Source organism: Oryctolagus cuniculus, chromosome 7 (assembly GCF_964237555.1).
Source record: "Oryctolagus cuniculus chromosome 7, mOryCun1.1, whole genome shotgun sequence".
Lineage (NCBI taxonomy): Eukaryota > Metazoa > Chordata > Mammalia > Lagomorpha > Leporidae > Oryctolagus > Oryctolagus cuniculus.
In genome coordinates this window covers 29595291-29617796 of record NC_091438.1, presented here as the reverse complement: position 1 = coordinate 29617796, position 22506 = coordinate 29595291, and the positions used below count along the sequence as shown (strand labels likewise).

General features: G+C 47.8%; 2 protein-coding genes across 3 annotated transcripts in view; one reads left to right on the top strand and one right to left on the bottom strand.

The window, feature by feature from the left end:
• The first annotated feature begins 708 nt into the window (after nucleotides 1-708).
• Nucleotides 709-22148, top strand: ATP1B1 (ATPase Na+/K+ transporting subunit beta 1). The gene is given in 6 exon segments (NM_001082073.1): nucleotides 709-820; nucleotides 5165-5293; nucleotides 17281-17436; nucleotides 18749-18933; nucleotides 20489-20569; nucleotides 21676-22148. Coding segments are annotated over 6 exon segments (912 nt in total). The 5' UTR covers nucleotides 709-723; the 3' UTR covers nucleotides 21940-22148.
• The window catches only part of NME7 (NME/NM23 family member 7), a 257565-nt gene continuing 241775 nt past the window's right edge, over nucleotides 6717-22506 (bottom strand). For both annotated transcript variants that reach the window (XR_007923829.2, XM_008264107.4), the window contains one exon: nucleotides 6717-17814. Coding sequence is in view for 1 of the 2 variants with exons in the window: in XM_008264107.4 (XP_008262329.1) it covers nucleotides 17806-17814 (9 nt within the window). In the remaining variant the exon portion in view is untranslated. The remainder of the gene's footprint in view (nucleotides 17815-22506) is intronic.

Sequence of the window (22506 nt, the reverse complement as noted above, 5' to 3'; positions counted from 1 at the left end):
CCACCTTCGCGGGGCGGGGCGGGTCTGCGCCCCGCAGGGACGAGGAGGAGGGTATCCACGCCGCCCCCTCCGCCCTCAGTCCTCCGCCCTCCGCCCTCCTCCGCGCGCCGGCTCCCCAGCCAGGCCCGCGCGCCCGGGCGGCTCCTTTGTGCCGACCCCGCGCCCGCCCTCCCGGGTCCCGGGCCCCGCCCCCGCGCGGCGATTGGCCGGGTGGGAGGCCGGTGGGCGGGGCCCAGGCGGCCGGGGCGCGGTATATAGTAAAGGTAGGGCCCGCGCCCCCGGCCAGGTTCTCCGCTCTTGGCGGGCGCGCTGCTGCAGGGCCCGCGGTCCGCCTGTGCGTCCTTTTTCCCCTGCTGCTTGCCTGTCTCTGCAGAGGTCACAGCGGGCGGGGGCCCCGTGGCGGCGGGAGCGGCTGCTGCGGGTGCGTGGAGCTCCCCCCAAAGCGAGAGGAGTGAGCGGAGGACCAAAGGGAGCGGGGAGCGGCCGCGCGCCCACCAATAGGTGCGGGGCTCGCAGCCGCCCGGCCCGCGCGTCCCTCCCCCTCCTCCGCCCCCGCGCGTCGCCGCCCCCGCCCCCCGCCGCTGCCTGGGCTCCGCGGTCGCGCGTCTCGCACTCGGAGAGCCGCAGCGGCAGCGGCGCGTCCAGCCTGCGAGAGCCGGGCCCGCACGCCGACAGGAGCACGCGAGGCGCACGCCGCAGTCCGGCAGCCGCTGACCCGCCACCATGGCCCGCGGGAAAGCCAAGGAGGAAGGCAGCTGGAAGAAATTCATCTGGAACTCGGAGAAGAAGGAGTTTTTGGGCAGGACCGGCGGCAGCTGGTGTAAGTACCGAGTGTGCGGCTCTCGCCCCCCGCGCGCCCTGCCGGTGCCGGCGGCGCATCGCTAGCGCAGGCCCTGCGGACGGGCAGGGGACGCTGCGCGGGTCGCACTGGCCCGGGCTCGTCGCCAGGCGCGGGGTGGCTGCGGGAGCTCGCCTGATCAAGGGCTGTGTGTGTTGTGCCCGTCTGGTCTCTTGGTAATGTGTAGCCCGCCCCACCGTGAGCGCCGTTCGAGCCTTTGGCTCTGGGGAACGACCAGGTGCCGGGAGACTGGCTGTGGTCGCCCTGTGGCCGTGTCCCAGGTCCATCAAAAAAAAGGGGGGGGGGATTTGGGGCTGCGAGAGAACCTCATGGGAGGTCCATGAATGTACTGCAGGCGGGGTTCTGTGGCATAGCATCTTGCACCTAGTCTTGATAGGCGCCCAGGAAGAGAGAGACGAGAGGGAAGGAGTAGAAGACTCCGACCTCACTGCAGTATTTCATAGCGATGGCCAGAGCTTCCCCCAGTAGCCTGGCCAGAGCCGCCCCAGCCCAGCTCCATGTCGGGGCTCCGTTTCAGAGTGCTGGCCCGGAACATGGCAAAGTCTGGTGGTTTTCCTGGTCCACATAGACAGATGCGGATCAGTAGCTTGGGTTGATTACAGTAAAGCATCCATTAGTCTAGGAAATAAATGGCCCAGTCGGAGAGGCAGCTCATCTCCTAAGATTTTGTGCAGCCTGTTGCTTGGTTGCATGGACTTGGTTGTCCCCCCTGCCCTAAATTAGATCTCTTACCTGCTCTCTGCCTCCTTACCCCAGAAGGGTGACTTTTTTTTTTTTTTCTGAAAAGGTCATTTTGAAGGGCAGAGTTGTAGGCAAATCTATGAGTCTGAGTCGTGACTGCGGAAGGGAGGGAGGGAACTCCCCCCTGCGGCATCACTGCCCCCTCCCCCTTCTCCAGTGTCATCATCATCATCATCATCACCGGCAGCAGCCCCTCTGCTGCAGTCACTGGGGGAGCCCTGAGGAGGGGCTGATGCAGGTTGGGAGGATCTGTGTGAACAGGCTGGAGAATGAGTCAGGGAAATCGTGCTCGGCTGACATTTTGAAATGGAAGAAGCTATAATATATGGTTTTTTTTTTTTTTTTTTTTTTTTTTTTTTTGGGTAAAGGAAAACGAAGTGCAGCCTGTAGCCAGTCACTCTTGGTTGAAAAGTAAAGGGTTAATAATGCATCACACTTCAAGGTTAGTCAAGGTGAAGCCTCATTCCAGGGTACTGTTGGGAAGCCTAGGTCCTGAGCCATGGAAAATGTAGTTCTTCATAGCTGTGGCTTTAAGCTGTTTTATATTTCATTTTGCTTTGCGGAGACTGGTTCTTCCATGAGATTGTCGTCATGGCTCAGGCAAAAAGGTAGCTCCCTGTGTTTTCCTGATGTGGAAGGGAAAACCTGAGGAAATGTAGAGCCAGTGTAGGCTGACAGCTCCCAGCCAGGGCCATCTCCTAGCAACTCTGTGGAACTTGAGTGAGGCCTGGGAGGTGCACTGCGGAAGGGCTCTGCTCCCCCCAGGTTAGCTGGGGCGGCCTTCCCCGGTGGTCTCACGCCTGCTGTGACAGGTCATGGGGCAAGAGCTGCAGTGACTCCAGGCACATTGTGAAATTTGCCCTCTAGTGTATCTTCATAAAATGTATTTCTTTCCTCATTCCGATTTCGTGCTTTTTAAAATAACATTTGCTTTAGAGGGTAAGGCGATATGGAATGGCTGGCTCTTTAGGTCGACATTTATAGAGGTTTCACAGCCCCGAGAGAGACAGAAAATGCATTAATATTTGTGTCTTGATATCACATGCTGCAAAATATCCTTACCCTGAGGTATGAATGCAGATACCAGGACTGGGGTGCTTCTCTCATCTCTGCTTCCATTTTCCAAGGTGCAGGTGCTAGGCTAAAAATCCAGTTTGTATTTTGCGCTAATATGTCTACTTGCTTCTTTCTGGCAGTGTGGGAAATGACAGAGCGTCTCCTAGACAGAGAAGGTGGCCGCAGCCACTCTGTCTCCTATGGGGAAAAGCCTGTGTTTCCAGCCCTGGGCCCAACATGGATGCCCTTGGGACGAGGGCAGGATGCCCTTGGCTCAGTTTTGCTTATAGGTAGATTTTCACCAAGATGGATGCAGGAGACTCTAGCCTGTCACCTGCTGGAGGAATCATGGCATGCAAATCTTTGTGCTTTCTGCCTTTTGGTTAAGTTAATGCAGGCGTTGGTGTAGGGTTTTGTATTTGTAGCTGGGCCCTGATGCCATTTTCCCATCTACCTGTGACCTTTGAAAAGGTATATATATATATATATATATATATATTTGTTTCTGATCACACAATTTCAACAGTACTTATTTTTTATTTGTGTAAAAGGGAAGATACCTTTAAAGCTTGGGCCCCATCCCATGCTGCCACTGTAGCTGGTTTGTGCCACTTGTCTAGCCTGTTTTTGTTTTGTTTTGCTTTTGATTTTTTTTGTTTTTGAGTAGCTCTTGGTGGCCTGGGTGTAGGTGAGCCCCCTGCACAGGTCCTGACAGTTCCACATGCTCCACGCTAGTTTAGTGATCGCATAGCAATAACTAGGAAGATTTTGCTGAGAAATATTTGAGCACAAAGGAAAATTTCTCGCTTCTTCTAGGGTATCTGTGGGCAGAATGGAAAGGCTGGACATGCATAAGATTAGTGGAAGGTGCTTCCAAAATTACTTATTTTTCCATTGCTCCGTATTTTCAACTGTAGCGCCAGCTGTGCCCCTTTGTATGTTGTTAAGATTGGATATCCAGACCATTGTGTCGAATTCTAGTTGGCGGAAGAGGCTAATGTGCTTAAGCTGTGTCCCAAGATGAGACGGGGACAGGGGGCTATGCGGAAGAGTGAAACCGCGAAGCAAGACTACAATAGCCCTCCTGCTGAACGTGTTGTACCAACTCTTGCACCTCTTCAGGGCGTTCGCTGGAAAAATTTTCCAGATCTCTTGACGTCACAGCCTTGCCATTTGCCTACTGCTGCTTGGATACAGAATGCAGCACTTAACCCCTGTCCTGCTGGGAGGGAGTGATTGAGCTGGGAGGGCGGCTCTGGATTATGCAACCTTTGCATTCTTCCTTATCTGTGCTTGTGCCTTCCCTGTTTGCTTGTTCTTTTCTCTTGGTGGGGGGGGGGGGGAGGATTACAATTAAGCATTTCTTTTGTGGTTTTGTGTGTGTTTCTCTTGTTTTAACATGACCTCCCTGAATCATTCAATGTGTGATAGGAAAGTTTGACTCTGAAAGGTAGGGAGAGGAAAGACACAGCTGATGCCCACTCACTGCCCCGTCCCACCACCTCGACTGCTTTTCAATACCGCTTTTGTTCTGTGGGGTTTTCCCCCCAAGCACTCCAGCGTTTGGTGGATGAGATTTGGGCCTTTGCAGAAGTAACCTAGGGCTCCCTGGGGCAGTCCTGTTTCTGACTTGATAACCTCACAGTTACTCATTCCCACTTTTGCATTCACGTTTGAGTTGCTTGGCTGGCACAGGGCTGCCGGGCGCTGCCTAGTACAGCCTGTTACTATGCGGCTAATCATGGAGATAATCCTAGTAAACTAGTAACTGATAGCTTCATTCCAGTCTGTGGGCTTCCTGGGTGTCCCCCCCACCCCCCGTCGTCTTTTACAGCTATTTCTGCCTCCATTGTGTTATCCCATTAGTTATGGGAGAGAGAAAATGCAGCTCATCAAGTAGGTCCTTACTCTGGTTCCAGCCAGAGGGTGAAACAAGAATGTGCAGGCAGGGCATTTTTACTGTGGATTTCAGAATTTTTCTTTACTCTTTGTCCTGCCTCCCTCACCCCTGATTTTCCTGGCATTCAGTGCTCTGTCACAAACATAAAAACCCTTAGGTATTTGAGCATTCAGTGGCTCCTGGATTGTAGCATTTAAATGTCATGGGATAAGCAAGCAAAAAAACCCCACGTTTCCAAAGGAATATATCACCATGTTTTAGATGTGTTGCATAAGCAGTCATAGCTCTTGATTTTATTGATCTTCTTGGAGATATATATATATATATATATTTAATTTCAGGAATAAAATTATTTTCTGTAAGGATCATAGCTATGTCTGAACATTCCTGCTAACCTTAACCACCACTGGCCTCCCCAGAGTGGACAGCTGCCACCCCCACCCCGCTTTTTCCCACACATCAGTGGAATCGAGGTTTGCTGTTTGGTTCCATGTTGGAACAGGAAGCTGTGGAGAAACGAGGTGGAAGGAAAGCTGGGGGAAGTGCACACATCCTGGGAAGAGGAGACTTTCGTTCTGAGCCTTTTGTCTGCTCTGTTCTTCTTGCAGTTAAGATCCTTCTGTTCTACGTCATATTTTATGGCTGCCTGGCCGGCATCTTCATCGGAACCATCCAGGTGATGCTGCTCACCATCAGTGAATTTAAGCCCACGTACCAGGACCGAGTGGCCCCGCCAGGTAAAATCCATGGGAGCAGGTTCAGTTCCTCCACAGGTAAAATGGGTGTCATTGTTTCCGTGGAGGAAAAATTCTTCTGCAGATTTTTCTGAAATGTGGTTTTCAACAAACCAAGCATGGCAAGGAAGAACAGGCACGTGTCTCAGCTACAGCCACGTCTCCAGCCCGCACTGCAGGCAGAGCTCCCGGGCTTGCAGGTGTCTTCCTGGCACGGCTCTGGCGGGAGGGCAGAGAGTCCTGCTCCTGCCACTCACGGCTGTGTGCCTGATGCCCTCGCGCTGGGTCTCCTCGCCCGTGACACTCACAAGGTTGATTGGTAGTGGGACCATTTGTGCTCTAACACATTTTTTTTACTTTCTTGAGGAAAGTGTGACTCAGAGAAATCCTTTACAAAAACGACTTTGGCTCCTGATTTAGGCTTAACTTACTTTGAGGGCTGACTGGAAGCTCTGAAATGGGCCAGCCACACACAGAGAGGAGCCACGACATCAGGGGTCTCTTCTCCCACCTGCTGTTGATTTGCAGTTTTACCTTGAACAACGTCACCATCACTCGTCATTGTGCTTTGCTGTCTAGGCACCTGTTTGTTTAACAAGTCTTTTTGTACCAGCTTTCTGCAGTTTAATTCACTGTCTCTGTTAGTACTAAAAGCTTAAGAGAATAAACAGATTATCCTAGAAAAAGTGGATTGCTGCAGGAGCCCCAGCCACACAAGTGATGCGGGTGCCGTCAGTGCTGAGTGAGCTGCCCTGTGTGGGCGGCTTTGTGTGTCCACCAGCCACGGAGCACCTCAGGAGGCCCACTGCTGTCGCACCTGACACAGAGGAGACGGAGCAGTGGAGCAGCAGCAACGGTGAACGCACTGTCTGGCTCCTCTAGCAATCATTGCTGGAGTGTCTAGACAGGAAGTGTTGCATCGGCTTCCGGGTTCTCATTGTGAATGACCTTGAGCTTGCTGCTGGGAGGGAGGTGACAGTTGCCTCTTCTCTGCTTTCCCTGGGCAGCACTTCAGTAACAGCTGTATTAGATGACAGGCTTGAAACGACCTGCGTGGTGCTGCACAGCCTCTTGCAGGCTCGTCATGCCCACCTCCCTGCGTGTGGGATAGAAGAAGAACACGTTCCTCAGATTACCGCGGTGGCAGGCATGTCTTATAGCCCTACGTTAATGTGTGTGTGTGTGTGTGTGTGCGTATAACATACATATGTATGTATTTCCAGATAAATTTAGATCTGGGGGATTTGGGAAGTGGAAAAAAGAAAACAGATAAGTATATAAAATGAGTTAAATCTGCCAAATTCTGCAGTTTCCAGCAGCTGTTTCTTGAAAAAGGTAGATCTATGGAAAGGAGAGCCAAGGATCTGATATGGGCCGAGAACTGAAATAAGCACATTTCACACTGACTTTGTGACCATAAAACATGTTTTTTTTTTTTTTTTTTTTTTTTTTTTTAATAAAATTTATTTATTTGAAAGGCAGAGCTACAGAGATGCAGAGAGGTCTTCCATCCGCTGGGTCACTCCCCAAATGGCTGCAATGGCTGGAGCTGGGCTGATCCGAAGCCAGGAGCCAGGAGCTTCTTCTGGGTCTCCCACACAGGTGCAGGGGCCAAAGTACTTGGGCCATCCTCCACTGCTTTCCCAGGCCATAGCAGAGAGCTGGTTCAGAAGTGAGTAGCCAGGACTTGAACTGGTGCCCACATGGGATGCCGGCACTGCAGGTGGTGGCCTTACCTGCTACGCCACAGCGCCTGCCCCTATGGTGTGTTTTGCAAGTCCTCTTCTATGAGGTTTCTTATGGCAGCATTACTGGTAGCAATGATTTAAGTGGTTGTAGATCTGGGGTTTTTTTTGTTCTTTTTTTTTTTTTTTTTTTGTGGGTCTTTTTTCTTTTTGGCTGTTTAAAAGCTATTTTTTAATACTGATGACATTTTATAGTAATTTTCTCACCAGGCCCAAAGATGACCACAAAAGGCAAGCATTTCCTTTAATTTCCTAAATTTAAAAAATGGCCCTTAGCTGCTAACTCTGGGAGTGAACCTCTGATGAAAATTAAACATTTCCTTCATGATCTCTGCAGAGAGAAATGTCACCCGTAGTCAGATTGCCCAACCTTGTAGGAACGGGCCTGCAGATGACCTTTCTGTGACTGGCTGGGTGCTGGGTGCTGGTTCCTTCCAAAACCCTCCCCTTCCTGCCAGCCCCTTCCTGAAAGACATGTTCTTAGTACCTATATTTAGTGTGTTTGCAGTGGTTGGACTGACCTGACACACTCCTGCTTCTCCGAAGGAATGCTGGTGGCTCATCTTGGAACTATGCATTCCTGTCCTTGGGTCTCAGTCGCAGAGAGCCCGTCTGTGTGTCTGTTTTCCCTGCTCTGCCCTCTGGGGTCTTCTCTGGGAAATCAGTGTCCTTTCCCCAGCCCTCACCAGCCACCTTCCCAGGTGAATCCACGCCGACCTCTACCCCTCACCCAGAGGGGATTTGCTCTTGCTCTGCTTTGAACCCATGGACATGACAGTCCATTTGAAAACAGTGGTGACTTCCATAGCTGCCAGGAAGAAGCCCCGGGGCCCTGTGTCTCAGGAGGAGCCAGCTGGACCCTGTTTGGCAGCTTTCAGAGCAGAGGTTAAGAATTCATATTTTGGGGAGTGGGTCATGACTGCTTGGTTTGGTATGCAGACCAAACACACACATTGAAGAATGCCCTGACACCTTGTCAGCCTTCAACTTGAAGGTCGAAACCATGATCGTTAAAGACGGGGAGGAAAGATGTCTGTGAAGTCAGGTGCACATCATAAGAGAGAGCCTGTGCATCGTTTAAAGAGATGAAGACTTACTAAAGCTGTTGCCAGCTAATTGGGAGGCATGGGTTCAGACCTAGCCTGCATGGGGGCTGGCCTCCTCTTATACACGGGAATGCCTTGTAATTGGAGCGCTTCTGAATACTGTGTGTAGATGTGGCCGTGGAAGCCGTGGCCACCGTACAGTGCACCCGGCTCTGTGCGCCTTTAGACTTCAGTCCGCTGGCAGGCCGAACAGCCGAGTCCCAGTAACAGGAATGAGCTACACAGTGGAGATTGTATTTAAGAAAAGGGTAACATGTGGTTCTTGTGCACTGAGTAGTGGTGGCTGTTAATGAGCAAGGTTTTCTTTACAAAACCTTGTTGCTGAGGGATATTGTAACAGGTCTGCCTGCCTGGACCTGGAAGGCACAGAGCCAGATTCTTAGCCGAGAAATCCAGTTGGGGCCTATCAGACTGCCGGTTTTGTAGGCCACAGATGGTCAGTGCCAAGGCAGCCCCTGAGACCCTAAGCCATTAACGTGTAGGGCCGCAATAAAGTCGACCTCAGGAGGAAAAGCAAGGACTTTGGGTGCCACGGCAGCATTTCTCCACTTCACAAGGCCTCAGTTGTCTCAACTGTAAAATGAAAGACTAGATGCGGTGTCACATGTATGTAAACCGGACAGTACTTCCTGATGGAGAAACTAAGGGTGTTAAACAAAGTAGCTGTTGACAGCAGTCTCTGTTTTTGTAACCACACGTTCTGATAGAAGCAGCTGCTTTTTCTGGGATACTAGATTTCCGGACTGGGAGCTGTGGACCATATGGCCACTTAAATTATCAAGGAGTCAGTAAAGCCTTAGCTTTCCGTGAAAAGTGTCTAACAGACCCTGGATTAGGAAACAGATTTAACAAGATGTTAAGTGAACCTGAGTGACACTGTTCTGCAGAGTTTCCATTTAACATCCCCGCACTCGCTGGGTGTGCCCCGGCCAAGCTCTTCTCTCTGCAGATGGTTTGCTCCTACCACAGCCTGCCCCTGGGGGCAGCAGCACCGCCTCCCATGGGAGCAGCTGGCTCTTGGGAGAGACTGTTAGCTGTGCTGAAGGGGGCTGAGCAGGTGCAGCCTGCCCACTCATCTCTCTCTCTCCCTCTCCCCCCCTCTCCACACACACACTTTCTCTCCCTCCCCCACCCCTCACACACACACACACACACACACACACAGACAGACACAGACGTTGGGGCTCCCCCCAGGCCTGTCCCTGAGGCTACCCTGCTCTCTCTGCTGCCTGCCCTGTGCTGTAATGGAAAACTCTTTGCATCTGCTGCTGCCCTTCCCCTTCCTGTGCTCAGGACTCAACTGTGGAGTGAAGTGAAGGTCACTGGGTGTCAGGCGGTGGGTCCCGGGGAGATTCCCAGCCTGCCTGCTTCCTGGTAAGCCTGCTCTTCCTCTGAAGTGCGTGGGTGGCTTTCGGTTTTGCTCTTCTAGATGGCTCAGTGCGGGCAGGCAGAGGTCTCTGTAAGAGGGTCCCAGACTCATAGCAGGCAGCGGGTTGGATGATGAGCTGCAGGCCACCCTGGCACCGCCGGCAGTTTTGATTTCATCTGATTTGTGAAAGGGAATTTTCTAATCTTAATCCATTAGGGTGTAAACTACCACCATGCAAATCTCAGCGCGTTTAAAGAAAATTCCTGAAAAGTGATTAAGTCAATCTTAGAAGAGCTTATTTAGTTATACTTTTTTGAAACTACATCACATGCATCTCATTCTATCTGAAATTTCAGCAGGGGCAATTAGAAACACTTGGCCTGGTTGTTCTTTGGACCAATTGGTGTTTCAAGGTTCCCCGTTAGGACCCATGGATTTGTAACCTGCCAGCTGACAGGATGCACGTTAGTATACACACGTGGTCCTTTCCTCTCGTACTTTCACTCACCTCCTCTCTTCCCACCCTCAGGTCAATCGTGCCCACCTGTTCCCAGAACTTGAGGCTGTGGAAACCTTAGCCCTGGTGGCAGTGAGTTTCCAGAAGCTCCTGCCCAGCCTCGTGGTTGAGTGAAAGGCTCACCCTGGGGCCTCTGTGTTCAAGAACTCACCCACCCACGCAACTCCTTCTTTCCAGTGATACCGGGTATAACTGACCAGTCCTCCTTTGGGCACAGGAAGTCTAAGGATTAACTTTATAATGTTTCTAGAGCTGAAGAAAAGTGGGTCTTCCCCTGGAGGCTCATTTTAAGACGAGTGAGCGGAACAGAGACCTGGGACGGGCAGGCCCAGGTGACAGATCCGTGGGCATGCAGCGAACAAGTGCTGGGTCGGTGCAGCTTCATGCGAGGATTTCCTTCTGCGTCATCCACGGGAGGGGGTCCCGTGTGGCGCGTGCCAGGGGAAGGAAAGAGCAGGCCACTTGGCCTCTGGCTCTGCCTGCATGCAGTCAGATGGCAAAGGACAGACTGCTCAGAGTGGCTGTTCAGTCTCATGCTACTGATCTCATGACCCGGGTGCTTGTGTGAGGCAGCCTCGGCTAGTGAGAGCTGGGGAGCTGAATGGGAACAGGGAAGTATTATCATCCGGTGGCTGCTAGCCAGGAAGGGGTGTCTTTTCCCACGTACGTGCATGAATAGACCTTACCACATCCCATGTGTAACACAGTGTCCAATGTCAGGATGTTGGTGGCTTAGCAAATATTGTGTTGTATCTAGACAAGTTAAATACGTGGTGTGCACTTGTTCTTTGGTTTGGTCTTGAACTACAACAAAAAAGAAAACACACAGTTAATGTAAAATACTAGGATTTGTCTAATTATAGTTTCCCTTTATGTGGCCTCTTGTATTCTATTGAAGATAAGCACAATTATGAATCCTAGGAAGTATCAAATATATGTCTCTGTGAAGTTCTATGTACTGTTTAAAAAGATTTATTTATTTGAAAGGCAAAGTTGCAGAGAAGAGAGGCAAAGAGAGAGAGAGAGGTCTTCCATCTGCTGGTTCACTTCCCAAATGGCTGCAATGGCTGGAGCTGGGCCAATCCAAAACCAGGGGCCAGGAGCTTCCGCCAGGTCTCCCATGCAGGTGCAGGGGCCAAAGTACTTGGGCCATCTTCTACTGCTTTCCCAGGCCATAGCAGAGAGCTGGATCTGAAGTGGAGCAGCCAGGTCTCAAACTGACACCTATGTGGGATGCCAGCACTGCAGGTGGAGGCTTTACCTGCTATGCCACAACTGCGGCCCCAATTTTTTTTTTAAGATTTATTTGTATGTACTTTTTAAGAGAGAGCATCTAAAAAAATTCTTTACCTGCCTGAAAATGAACACACAGCTGCAGAAAGCTGTTCTGTGAGGAAGGGTAATGTCCTGCATGGAGAGAGGTCTTTGACCACATCTGACATTCACCCTAGGAAGATCTCTGTCCACTGAGGGCTGTTACAGCCTTACATAGGCCGTTCAGTCACCAGCCATTCATCTTGCTCAGGCTGTTCAAAGGGAGCAGGTGAGGGATGCCTGGGAGGGTGCAGATGTGAGCCAGCCTCAGGGCAGGGCTGTCCCATTCGTGGCTGGTCCGGTAGAGCCCCACTCTAAGCAGAAAGTCACTCAAACACTTCCAAACACACACGGGCACTCTAGTCCTCTGTGCTATCCCCTTATTTTGTTAGATAAATGGATAATAAATCAATCAGTAAATAGCTTTTGTAGAAGAGTGGCACTTAAAGAGAAGAACATTTGTATACATGAGTGTGTGTGTGTGTGTGTGTGTGTATCCATGGGTATATGTATATCTGTATATGAGGGGACTTCACAAAGTTTGTGGAGAATGCGGTGCAAAACAGTTTGAAATGCATGCAGTTATTTCACAATCTACCATTCCCTCAAACAGCTTGAAGACCCCTTGGGTATATGTGTGTACATGTGTGTATGTGCATCATATCCTCCCAATTTCTTTTTTTTTTAATTTGTAAATTATTTTTCAGCTTAGAATGTGCAGGGGACCTGTGATGAGGGCGCAGTGTGTGTGTGGCTGCGGTAGACAGCATCTCCTTGCTTCCTGTGTGCTTAGTCATGTGGGCTGCCTCCTGGAGGTTCCTACGGAAAGTGATGCCTGCTTGGAGTATTTGGTTAGTGATTCAGCACATGTATTAAATGACAGGTACAGGCAGCTGTGCTTTGGGACTCATTTGAGTAATGAGGACAAGGTTAAAATGGCTGCATCCTAATTTAAATACTTCTTTCTTAACAAGAAGCCTCTTTTTTCTCTTTCCTCTTCCTTGTTTTTTTTTTTTTTTTTTTTTTTTTCTTGTTGGTTCCGCTCCTGCTAAGGTCAAAGATGAGAGTGTTTTTCTTCCTTTCTTTCCTTTCCTTTCTTTTCTTTTTTCTTTCTTTTTTAAGATTTATTTATTTATTTGAAAGAGTTAGGGAGGGAGAGGGAGAGACAGAGAAAAAGGCCTTCCATCCACTGGCTCACTCCCCAAGGGGCTGCAATGGTCAGAGATGAGCCAGGCCGAAGCCAGGAGCTTCATCTAGGTCTCCCACGTGGGTGGCAGGAGCCCAGGCACTTGGGCCTTCCTTTGCTTCTCTTCCCAGGCCATTAGCAGGCAGCAGCCGGGACACGCCCAAACAGGCACCCATATGGATGTACTTGGCGACTACCCACTATGCCACAACAGCAGCCCACCAGAGACGTTTAAAATAAAATCTCCTTGGCCGGCGCCGCGGCTCACTAGGCTAATCCTCCACCTAGCGGCGCTGGCACACCGGGTTCTAGTCCCGGTTGGGGCACCGGATTCTGTCCCGGTTGCCCCTCTTCCAGGCCAGCTCTCTGCTGTGGCCAGGGAGTGCAGTGGAGGATGGCCCAGGTGCTTGGGCCCTGCATCCCATGGGAGACCAGGAAAAGCACCTGGCTCCTGGCTCCTGTCATCGGATCAGTGCGGTGCGCCGGCCGCAGCGCGCTGGCCGCGGCGGCCATTGGAGGGTGAACCAACGGCAAAGGAAGACCTTTCTCTCTGTCTCTCTCTCTCACTGTCCACTCTGCCTGTCAAAAAAAAAAAAAAAAAAAATCTTAAAAAAAAAAAAAAATCTCCTTTGTTGAAGATAGGGAGTATTTTTCTTATTCATTTCTCGAGAGATCCAAGACAGATGAAAGGCAAATTTATCTCCTTAAAAGGATTTTTAAGTCAAAATCTTATATAAATTTGAAATATTTGTTGAAAGTCGAATATTAGAATTTCACATGCCCAAATTGTGATTTCCATCTTTTTAGGCTTCTGTATTGAGTAATGATATTGTGCTTTAAACCAAATGCTCCTAGCAGAGCAGAGCTGCAGAGAGCCCAGCATAGTCGATGTAAAGCCTGTTTAGAAGACTGGAGAAGCGAAAGGGTAGATCTGTTTCCTGGAATATAACTCTAAACCTCAAGCCAGTGATTGGGTGTTCTGCTATCTTTGGCCTCTGGGAGTCACCACTGCAATCAAAGTCACTGGTGTCCAAAACTGTAACTCACAACTTCAAGGAAGGGAATGGAGAGAGGGGCGAGCTGCCAGTTTCCCCTGTAGCATGAGAAGAGCTGATGAGAACTGCTGGCAGCAGGGTGGGGTTTATGCAACCCTTGCAGAGTGATGAGATGGGGAGTTTTTATGTGGGCTTGAAAGAATATAGAACTGCCAAATCCAATCCAGTCCCTTCTCTGTCTTCTTTCCAACAGTTCGGTAGATGAATAATAAATGATTTAAAGGATCGAGGGCTCTCCATCTGTCTTTTGTGAGTACCTAACTGCTTTGGAGAGGAGGATTTTCCTAATGGACTGGAGAAGATCTCATCCTGGAACTCTCCCAGTTAACACTGGCCAGAAAGAACAGGCTCCAGGACTGACCTGTGGTGACCTCCGGGAGGAGATGTTCCCTTACCATTAGGTTGTAGATGAAGATAAGACAGGAGGCTGGGGTAGTAGATGATTGAGCGAACTTCCGGAAATGTGAGGAAAGGGAGAAGAACCTACAGGGAGGCTGTGGCCCCTTGGCTGGGGGACGGCCTCCCAGTTGTCTACGTATATATGTAAGAGAGAGGGAATCATCCATCTTCTGGTTCTCCCCCGCAGTTGCCCACAACAGCTGGTCCTGGAACCCAGAACTCTTTTTATCAGGGTCTCCGACTTGGGTGGTAGCGATCCAAGTACTTGAACCATCACCTCCTGGCTTCCAGGGCAAGCATTAGCAGAAAGCTAGGATTGCAAGAGAAGCTGCAGACTCAGACCAAGGCGCTCTGATATGGGATGGGGTATCTGGAGCAGCCTCTTAACTACTGTGACAAACGCTGACCACAGACGTAGGTCTTAGCAGGATGGCCACTAAGGCTGATGTTAGTTACCACTTGGGAGACCCCTCCGAGATGCCAGAGGGGAGCTTCAGCCCACAGAAGAGAGTTGGCAAGGCTGAGCTTCTTGGGGTTCACCTGTCTCACAGCTCCCTCTGCCAAGGTTCTCTGTCGCCCAGCGTGGAAGGGGCAGGGCAGAGACCTTGGCCCGAGATCTGTTCCAGTTGGACAAGTCTGGAAGCTTAGTTGCTCATTTCATCCTTGTGTTCTGGTTTCCTGTTGCTGATGATGCTTCTCTGATCAGAACAGCACCAGGATTCTTCAGGCAGACCTGGGTTTCCTCACATGGTAACACTTGACTGGGCTTAGAGCATGCGCTTAGCTCACAAGGATTCACGCTTGCGGGTAGAAATCGGTGCGATTCCATGACTTTGCCTCATTATTCCTCACTTGCTTTCCCTCGAGAGCCCTGAGACCAGTTGTGTAGATCTGTTTTCTGGGCCAGTAGCACAGTGGCATGGAACAAGACTTTCTGTTTCCGCAAATGTTAGATGCAGTGCTTGCTAGTAAGAAAGGCAGGCATAGGCATAGGTATCTGAGTGAACATGAACTTAGTCTTGACCAAGACTAGGCTTCTGAAAAATATACAGGAGCAGAATTGTTTTGTTAGTAAAGAGCCAAGAAGACGGAGAAGGAGCGGCTGGCTCCTGCTTTTCCCTCCCTCCCTCCCTCCCTCCCTCCCTTCCTCCCTTCCTTCCTTCCTTCCTTCCTTCCTTCCTTCCCACCCTTCCTTCCCACCCTTCCTTTCCTCCTTTTCTCCCTGCCTCCCTCCCTCCCTTCCTTCCTTCCTTCTTTTTTAAGATTTATTTATTTACTTGAAAGTCCAAGTTACACACACACACACACAGAGAGAGAGAGAGAGAGAGAGAGAGAGAGGTCTTCCATCCACTTGTTTACTCGCCCAGAAGGCCGCAATGGCTGGAGCTGCACTGATCTGAAGCCAGGAGCCAGGAGCTTCCTCCAGGTCTCCCACATGGGTGCAGGGGTGCAAGGACTTGGGTTATCTTCTGCTGCTTTCCCAGGCCATAGCAGAGAGCTGGATTGGAAGTGGAGCAGCTGGGACTCGAACTAGTGTCCAAATGGGATGCCGGCACTGCAGGCGGCAGCCTTATCGGCTACGCCACAGCACAGGCCCCCACCTGGTCTGTTTCTACAGTGGAGACCCTGGACTTGGCATCATTGGAAAGCACTCAGCACAATCACCCTTCTTCTTGCCCTCTCTTTTCTCTGGGAGAATCTGAGAAGTGGCTTTGCTATTCCTCATACACGCATCAAACAAATGGAATCTCCAGTGGTCTTTGGAAGAGAGAATGCAGAGGCTCCCACAAAGTGAGCAGCAAACTGCTGGGGACGCCAGGCTAAGGGGATAGAGACACGTGTCACACTATGTCGTTCAGGGCTCACTGTGACCTTGTAGGGTCCTTTTGTCAGCTTAGTGAGATCTTCCGCATCTCATGCCAGGCCTCTGCCTCAGCTGGCTGCAGGTGGCTGACAGCATGCATCCTTGCTACTCTCACACTGCCCTCCCTGCCTCAGCTGGCTGCAGGTGTCCCCACCACCCACCACCCTGCTCCCAGGCCTTGGTTTCTGACATTTGATCCCCTACATCCTTTAACCCCTCTCTTGCCCTCTCTTGCCCAGGCTGGATACACCATTTAACCCTGAGCACACGTACCTTCTCTTAGCCCATTCCTCCCCACCAGCCTCCTGTCTCACGAGGTTCTAGCAAACCTCCTCCCTAGCATTTTTTCCCCCTCGCATCTCTGGCTCACCTGGGTGCCCTCAGGTGTGGCTGTCCTTTCCGGCTTCCTTCTCCCCTGATCTCAGCACTCCTTTGGGGAAGCCCAGGTGGGTTACTTTGACTTAAATCAAGTCTTAATTACAACCCAGACCAGGAGTGTCTCCCATGTCAGCCCTCCCTCTCTCAGCGGGAGCTCTGTTTGCCGCTGCTGTCTCAAGCATTGAATTTCAGTGGAAGCTGATACTTTATTTCTGTGGATAATATGCTTTTCATTGTGTTGCTTCCTTGTAGTATACAGGAATGTGGAAAAAGACTGTTCAGAAGATTTTAAGTTCTTTTGGACATAACAGTATGTTTCTGTGGTTGTGATGACCTTTTATAAATGTAATTGTAGGAACCTGTGCTTATTTTAAACTGGAGATTTTTAAATGAGCAAATTCTGCTCCTTCTTGGGCTCATTTCCTTCACTGTTGACAAGTGTCCCCCTCCCCCGAATTCTTCAGGTTTCTATCACTTTTGAGATGGTTCTCTATGTCACCCCTACAGTCAGTTGTCTTGGACCACCCCTTGCCTGGCTGTGGACTCTCATCTCCATCTCTTCCATTCCTCTAGGGCACTGCATCCGTATAGAAACCTGCTCAGTCAGCTCTCTAAACTAGATCCACCTCATTGTTTAACCACGTTTGACGCTCAAAGCCTTTCTCATTCTCTTAGAAAAACAGCCGCTACTTGGAGCATGGTTCTCAAGCCTACAGACAGCACTGCCAAGTAGTTAATATACACGCCACCTCCACATTAATTATCACTATTACAACTCCAGTTTCCAATTCCCTAGAGCAGGCCTTCTACCCTTAAGTAGCCCTTAAAGTGTTGCTAGATAAATTAAGTGATGCAGGATACGAAGGCATAATCACTGGCACTTAGGTACTTAAATGCCCAGGGATTGATTTCATAAGGGAAGTAAAATTCAATCAGTTCTTTTTTAGCCAGGTGCAGTTTGCAAAATATATTTTGTATAGAGAAATGATCTTGGTTTTTTGCTTTTCCACTAATTATTTTCCCTCTTTCTCTCTCTTTTTTTTCTTATATGTTTTAGGACTAACACAGGTTCCTCAGATTCAAAAGACTGAAATTGCCTTTCGTCCCAGTGATCCCAAGAGCTATGAAGAATATGTGGTGAACATAGTCAGGTTCCTGGAAAAGTACAAAGATTCTGCCCAGAAGGATGACATGGTTTTTGAAGATTGTGGCGGTAAGTCGATTCATTGCCGATATTTGTGACTATTTTCTTTTTGCTTAGTTCTTGCTTCCTGTTTCTGTTAGTGATTGAGTGCGACTCCTGAAGCGATGGGAAGACTGAACTCAGGCCATCTTGAGAACTTCTCTTTTCTTCAAGCCAGAGGATGCCATGGAAGAAAGGATATAGCCCAAGCCCTCCAGTTTTCTGCATTTGAAAGGGGTCTTGGTTTGAAACATTCCCAAGACTCCTCTGGTTCTTAGTAGTCAGACCCAAAGGCCACAGTTGCAGTTTCATGTCTTTCTCAGCACAGTGGATGGGCTTTGCTGTCACAGCTGCAGTAACCACACTTCTGCTGGGGAAGATTTCTGGTCAGAGTATCTGTCACAGGACCTGTTTTGGAAAGATTTAGTAATTTAAAAGAAACATTTTCACTGTGCCATTTTCTCATCTATATAATACATAAATATTAATATATAATATAGAGATATACTACCATGTATATTATATGCATACAAATTATAAATATATGATTTACATACAATATAAAATTAGTATATAATATGCATAGATATTTAAATATATAGAAAAACTGATATTAGCATCAGGTTCCTGCAGGATGCTGTGTATTAACTTTGAATTCTGTTTTAATTTAGTCTTTCTCTGGTTTTTACATGAAGTCTGAATTTAAAATTGTACAATAAAATTTCTCATTTGAAGAAGTTATTTTTAAAAAAGCCAGAGTGTTAAAAGGCAGAAACTCAAAAAATTAAGAAAAAGATCAATAATGATTGGACAGGAAAAACAACATTCTTTCCCTATCCCCTGCTTTACTGTTTAACATGCTAATTATGGGCGTGGCTCTAGGAAATCAGGACCAAAGAAACTTCCACTTCCCCCAATTATTGACAGCCCTTTTACTGTGTATTTTAATTATAATGTCCCTGTTATTGAGCTCAGCAAATGTTGCCCTGTATAAACGATGTTACTCATGAAACATGACCCAGTTTCCTTTCAGTCTTCTATAAACAGCTTGAGTAATCCATTATTCAAAGGAAGAGAAATATTACCAGAGACCAAATACCAGGTGCTGATCACCATGGACTCTGCCGCTTTGGTGTGAGGTCTGAACCAGCTATTACTTTTGGTCGGGTGTGTTTTTACTGTCAGTGAAGAGAAATCCTTGCTTCGTTCCGCCATGTATTCCATGAACAATAGCACTGTCTCAGGATAGGTCATTTTGACGAGGAAGGCAGTTCTTTTCCTTTCTTAAGTGGTGTGATGGGGATTGCTGATAACAATATAAAAATGATGTTTGTCTTTCTAGACGTGCCCAGTGAACCTAAAGAACGAGGCGAATTTAACAATGAACGGGGACAGCGGAAGGTGTGCAGATTCAAGCTCAACTGGCTGGGGAACTGCTCTGGAATAGATGACGAAACTTACGGCTACAAAGACGGCAAACCCTGCATCATTATAAAGCTCAACCGAGTTCTGGGCTTCAAACCTAAGGCAAGTGGGATTTTAAATTCCAGAGTTTGGACCAGTTGGGCAGACTTTGGATGAAGTTCTTGGACTGTGTGAGATGTTGATTTTTGTAACACACTCAGTTGAGTAACACCAAAAACTTATGAATCCACCCTGAAATTCCTCTAGTTAGGGCACGAATCTCATTTTCTAAAGTTAAGAGAAATTTGGACCGGCAGAGCCAATTTCTGAAGTGAGTCCTGTGGCTTTATTTGTGGTACTTCTGCTTAATATCCAGATAACAGGATTCTCGAACATAAATCCTTTAAAGCAGAAATAGAAGAAGATATTTCTAAATTTAAAAACTGCATGTGCAGTCCTATTCTAGCCTTGGTCCTCCTGGAGCCACGAAAATATTTTAAAAATTTGCTGAAGAAATTGATGTGTTTCTGAATAATGATTGTATTGAACAAATGAGAGTTGAACACCATATAGGCTCAACTTTGAAAATCATGCTGCTAGCTTTTTGTATTACTGCAGCTTAATAATGGGTAGAGTTACTTGAGGTTACTGAAGAAATGGTAAATTGATACTGTAATTATTCAGAAGAAGCAAAGATGGATGTCATCTCTGCTTTTATAAAATTTTGAAAGAGCTGGTGTGGTGTCTCTCCCACAGATCATGAGGTAAATTGTGCTGTCTTTTCCCTTCAGCCTGACTTCTTCCTGCAGGTTTCCCCCATCACCCACATGAGCACTGCCATTACGAGTGTCCTTCCTAACTGCAATAGGGATTCACTGCCGTACACTGGGTTAGGGGCAGAGACTCCTCTTTTCTGAAATCTGTCTCCTTTGTCCCCTGATTTCTTAATGAGTGCTACTAATTTGTCTCCACAATACTTGTTACCTATTAACAGTATGTTCAAAAGAAAATCAAGGCCAGGATGAACAGTTTTGTAAACTGCAGGGTGCAGCAGATGCCCAGCTGTTTAGTCATTGGGATTATTTTGTCAGAGATTACAGTTCTGCAGCATCTCACTTAGCGTGGCTGTTTCTTCACCCTGTTTTATTTTTTGGACTTTCCTAACAGAACTGGAAAGAAACAACTCTTAAAAAGCAGTGTCTCACCTACTGAACATTAAAAAAAAAAAAAAAAACTACTTCAAGAAGTCATGCATTCTTTAGCGGAAGGCATGGCCTTACTTAGTCATGATTCAGGAAGAGTGCAGGTTTTATGAACACTGAAATGCCAGGCAGCTTGCCCATGTCATTATCATCTTGGCTAAACAATGAGCATATTTTGGAGGGGGTGGCTCCTACTTCTCAGTGCATTTAATAGGATGGGTTACCATTCGAAATTCCATTCAGTGCCAGGCTATTACATGGTTTGAGTGTATTGGTCGCAAAACTTGGACACTTATCATTTCAACAAAATCACAAACATGACCTTTCCTAATTAGATTGGAGACACTTCCGTCTCCCTTTCTGAAGTGTTTTGTTTTTTCAGCTGACTTACTGTTTGGACTGCAGACTAGTTTTATTTTTCAGAAACTTAAATAATTGTTTACAGTCTTACTGACCAATGTGTATTTTATTTTTAGCCTCCCAAGAATGATTCCTTGGAGTTTTCCCCAGGAACGAAGTATAACCCAAATGTGCTGCCTGTTCAGTGCACTGGCAAGGTAAGGAGGCATTTAGGGTTATTACAAAGGGTGGTGGGAAGGTGGGGCAGAAGAGGGGAGGAGGAGTGAGTGTATTTTCAATTAGAGATAAAATTTTAATGTCATAAGCAAGAAACAGTGCTTTTAGGTATTAGCCTCAGTTAGTTGATGTGTAGCTGTACTGGGTCAAACTTCTTGAAAAAGAAGGAGGGGCGGGCATTGGAGCACAGTGGGTTAAGCTTCTATTTGGCATGCCCACATCCCATGTTGGGGACCTGGTTTGAGTCTCAGCTACTCCACTTCTGATCCATCTTCTTGCTAATGTGCATCTGGGAGGCAGAAGATGATGCCTTAAGTACTTTGGTCCTTGCCACCCACGTGGGAAACCCAGATGGAGTTCCTGGCCCCTGACTTGGGCCCAGCCCAGTCCTGGCTGTTGAACGAATTTGGGGAGTGCACCAGCAGATCAAAGATCTTCTCTTTCTCCCCATCACTCTACCTTTCAAATAAATACTTCTTTAAAAAGAAAGCAAAAGAGACAAAGATATAACAGGAATAAAACTGTATGTTTGTTTCTCCATTGGCACAAGAGACTCAGATATCTGAATTTACCAGGAGTGGGGAATCTTTTTTCTGCCAAGGGCCATTTGGATATTTTTAATATCATTCACAGGCCATACAAAATTATCAGCTTAAAAATTAGCCTGCTGTAGATTTATTGACTTTCAAGTTCCTCCTCTGGTAGTCTTGGAAGGGACAGAGCAAATGATTTTGAGAAAAAAGCCGAGAGGTTTCTTTCCATGTTGACCATTTCTCGGAGGCTATGTTATCTTGGAGAAATGTTCATTTGGCCCTTGCCTCAGTTTCTCCATTTGCACACTGAGAGAGGCCTCTTTTTTGATCATTTCTTGAGGCTGCTATGGGTTAGACTGAGGTGCCTTCCTCTTCATTCATGGCAGATTCTATGCCAGTGCCCTGCAGGGCTCCACACTCCCCTAACCCTGAAAGAGGTTGGAAATGGGCATGTCACAGAGCCGTGGTTTGCAAACTGTTCTGTGGGGCTGTATGTGAGAACCAGTGGTCACACACGATGCCAGCCACTAACGTCACATTTCACTGTTTTTCAGCGAGATGAAGATAAGGAGAAAGTTGGAAGCATGGAATATTTTGGAATGGGTGATTACGCTGGTTTTCCTCTGCAGTATTACCCCTACTATGGCAAACTCCTCCAGCCCAAGTACCTGCAGCCCCTGCTGGCTGTACAGTTCACCAACCTCACCATGGACACTGAAATTCGCATAGAATGTAAGGCGTATGGTGAAAACATTGGGTACAGTGAGAAAGACCGTTTTCAGGGACGTTTTGATGTAAAAATTGAAGTTAAGAGCTGATCACAAGCACAAAATCTTTCCCACTAGCCATTTAATAAGTTAAAAAAGATACAAAAACAAAAACCTACTAGTCTTGAACAAACTGTCATACGTATGGGACCTACACTTAATCTATATGCTTTACACTAGCTTTCTGCATTTAATAGGTTAGAATGTAAATTTAAAGTGTAGCAATAGCAACAAAATATTTATTCTACTGTAAATGACAAAAGAAAAATAAAAATTGAGCCTTGGGACGTGCCCATTTTTACTGTAAATTATGATTCCATAACTGACTTGTAGTAAGCAGTGTTTCTGGCCCCTAAGTATTGCTGCCTTGTGTATTTTATTTAGTGTACAGTACTATAGGTGCATACTCTGGTCATTTTTCAAGCCATGTTTTATCATATCTGTTTTCTACTTTATGTGAGCAAGGTTTGCTGTCCAAGGTGTAAATATTCAATGGGAATAAAACTGGCATGGTACTTTTTTTTTTTTTTTTTTTTTTTTTGGTTTGGCTCTCTCAAAGGTAATGGCCCATCAGTGAGCATTTTTAACACACTCCGTAGTCTTTTCCTGTGGTGTTAG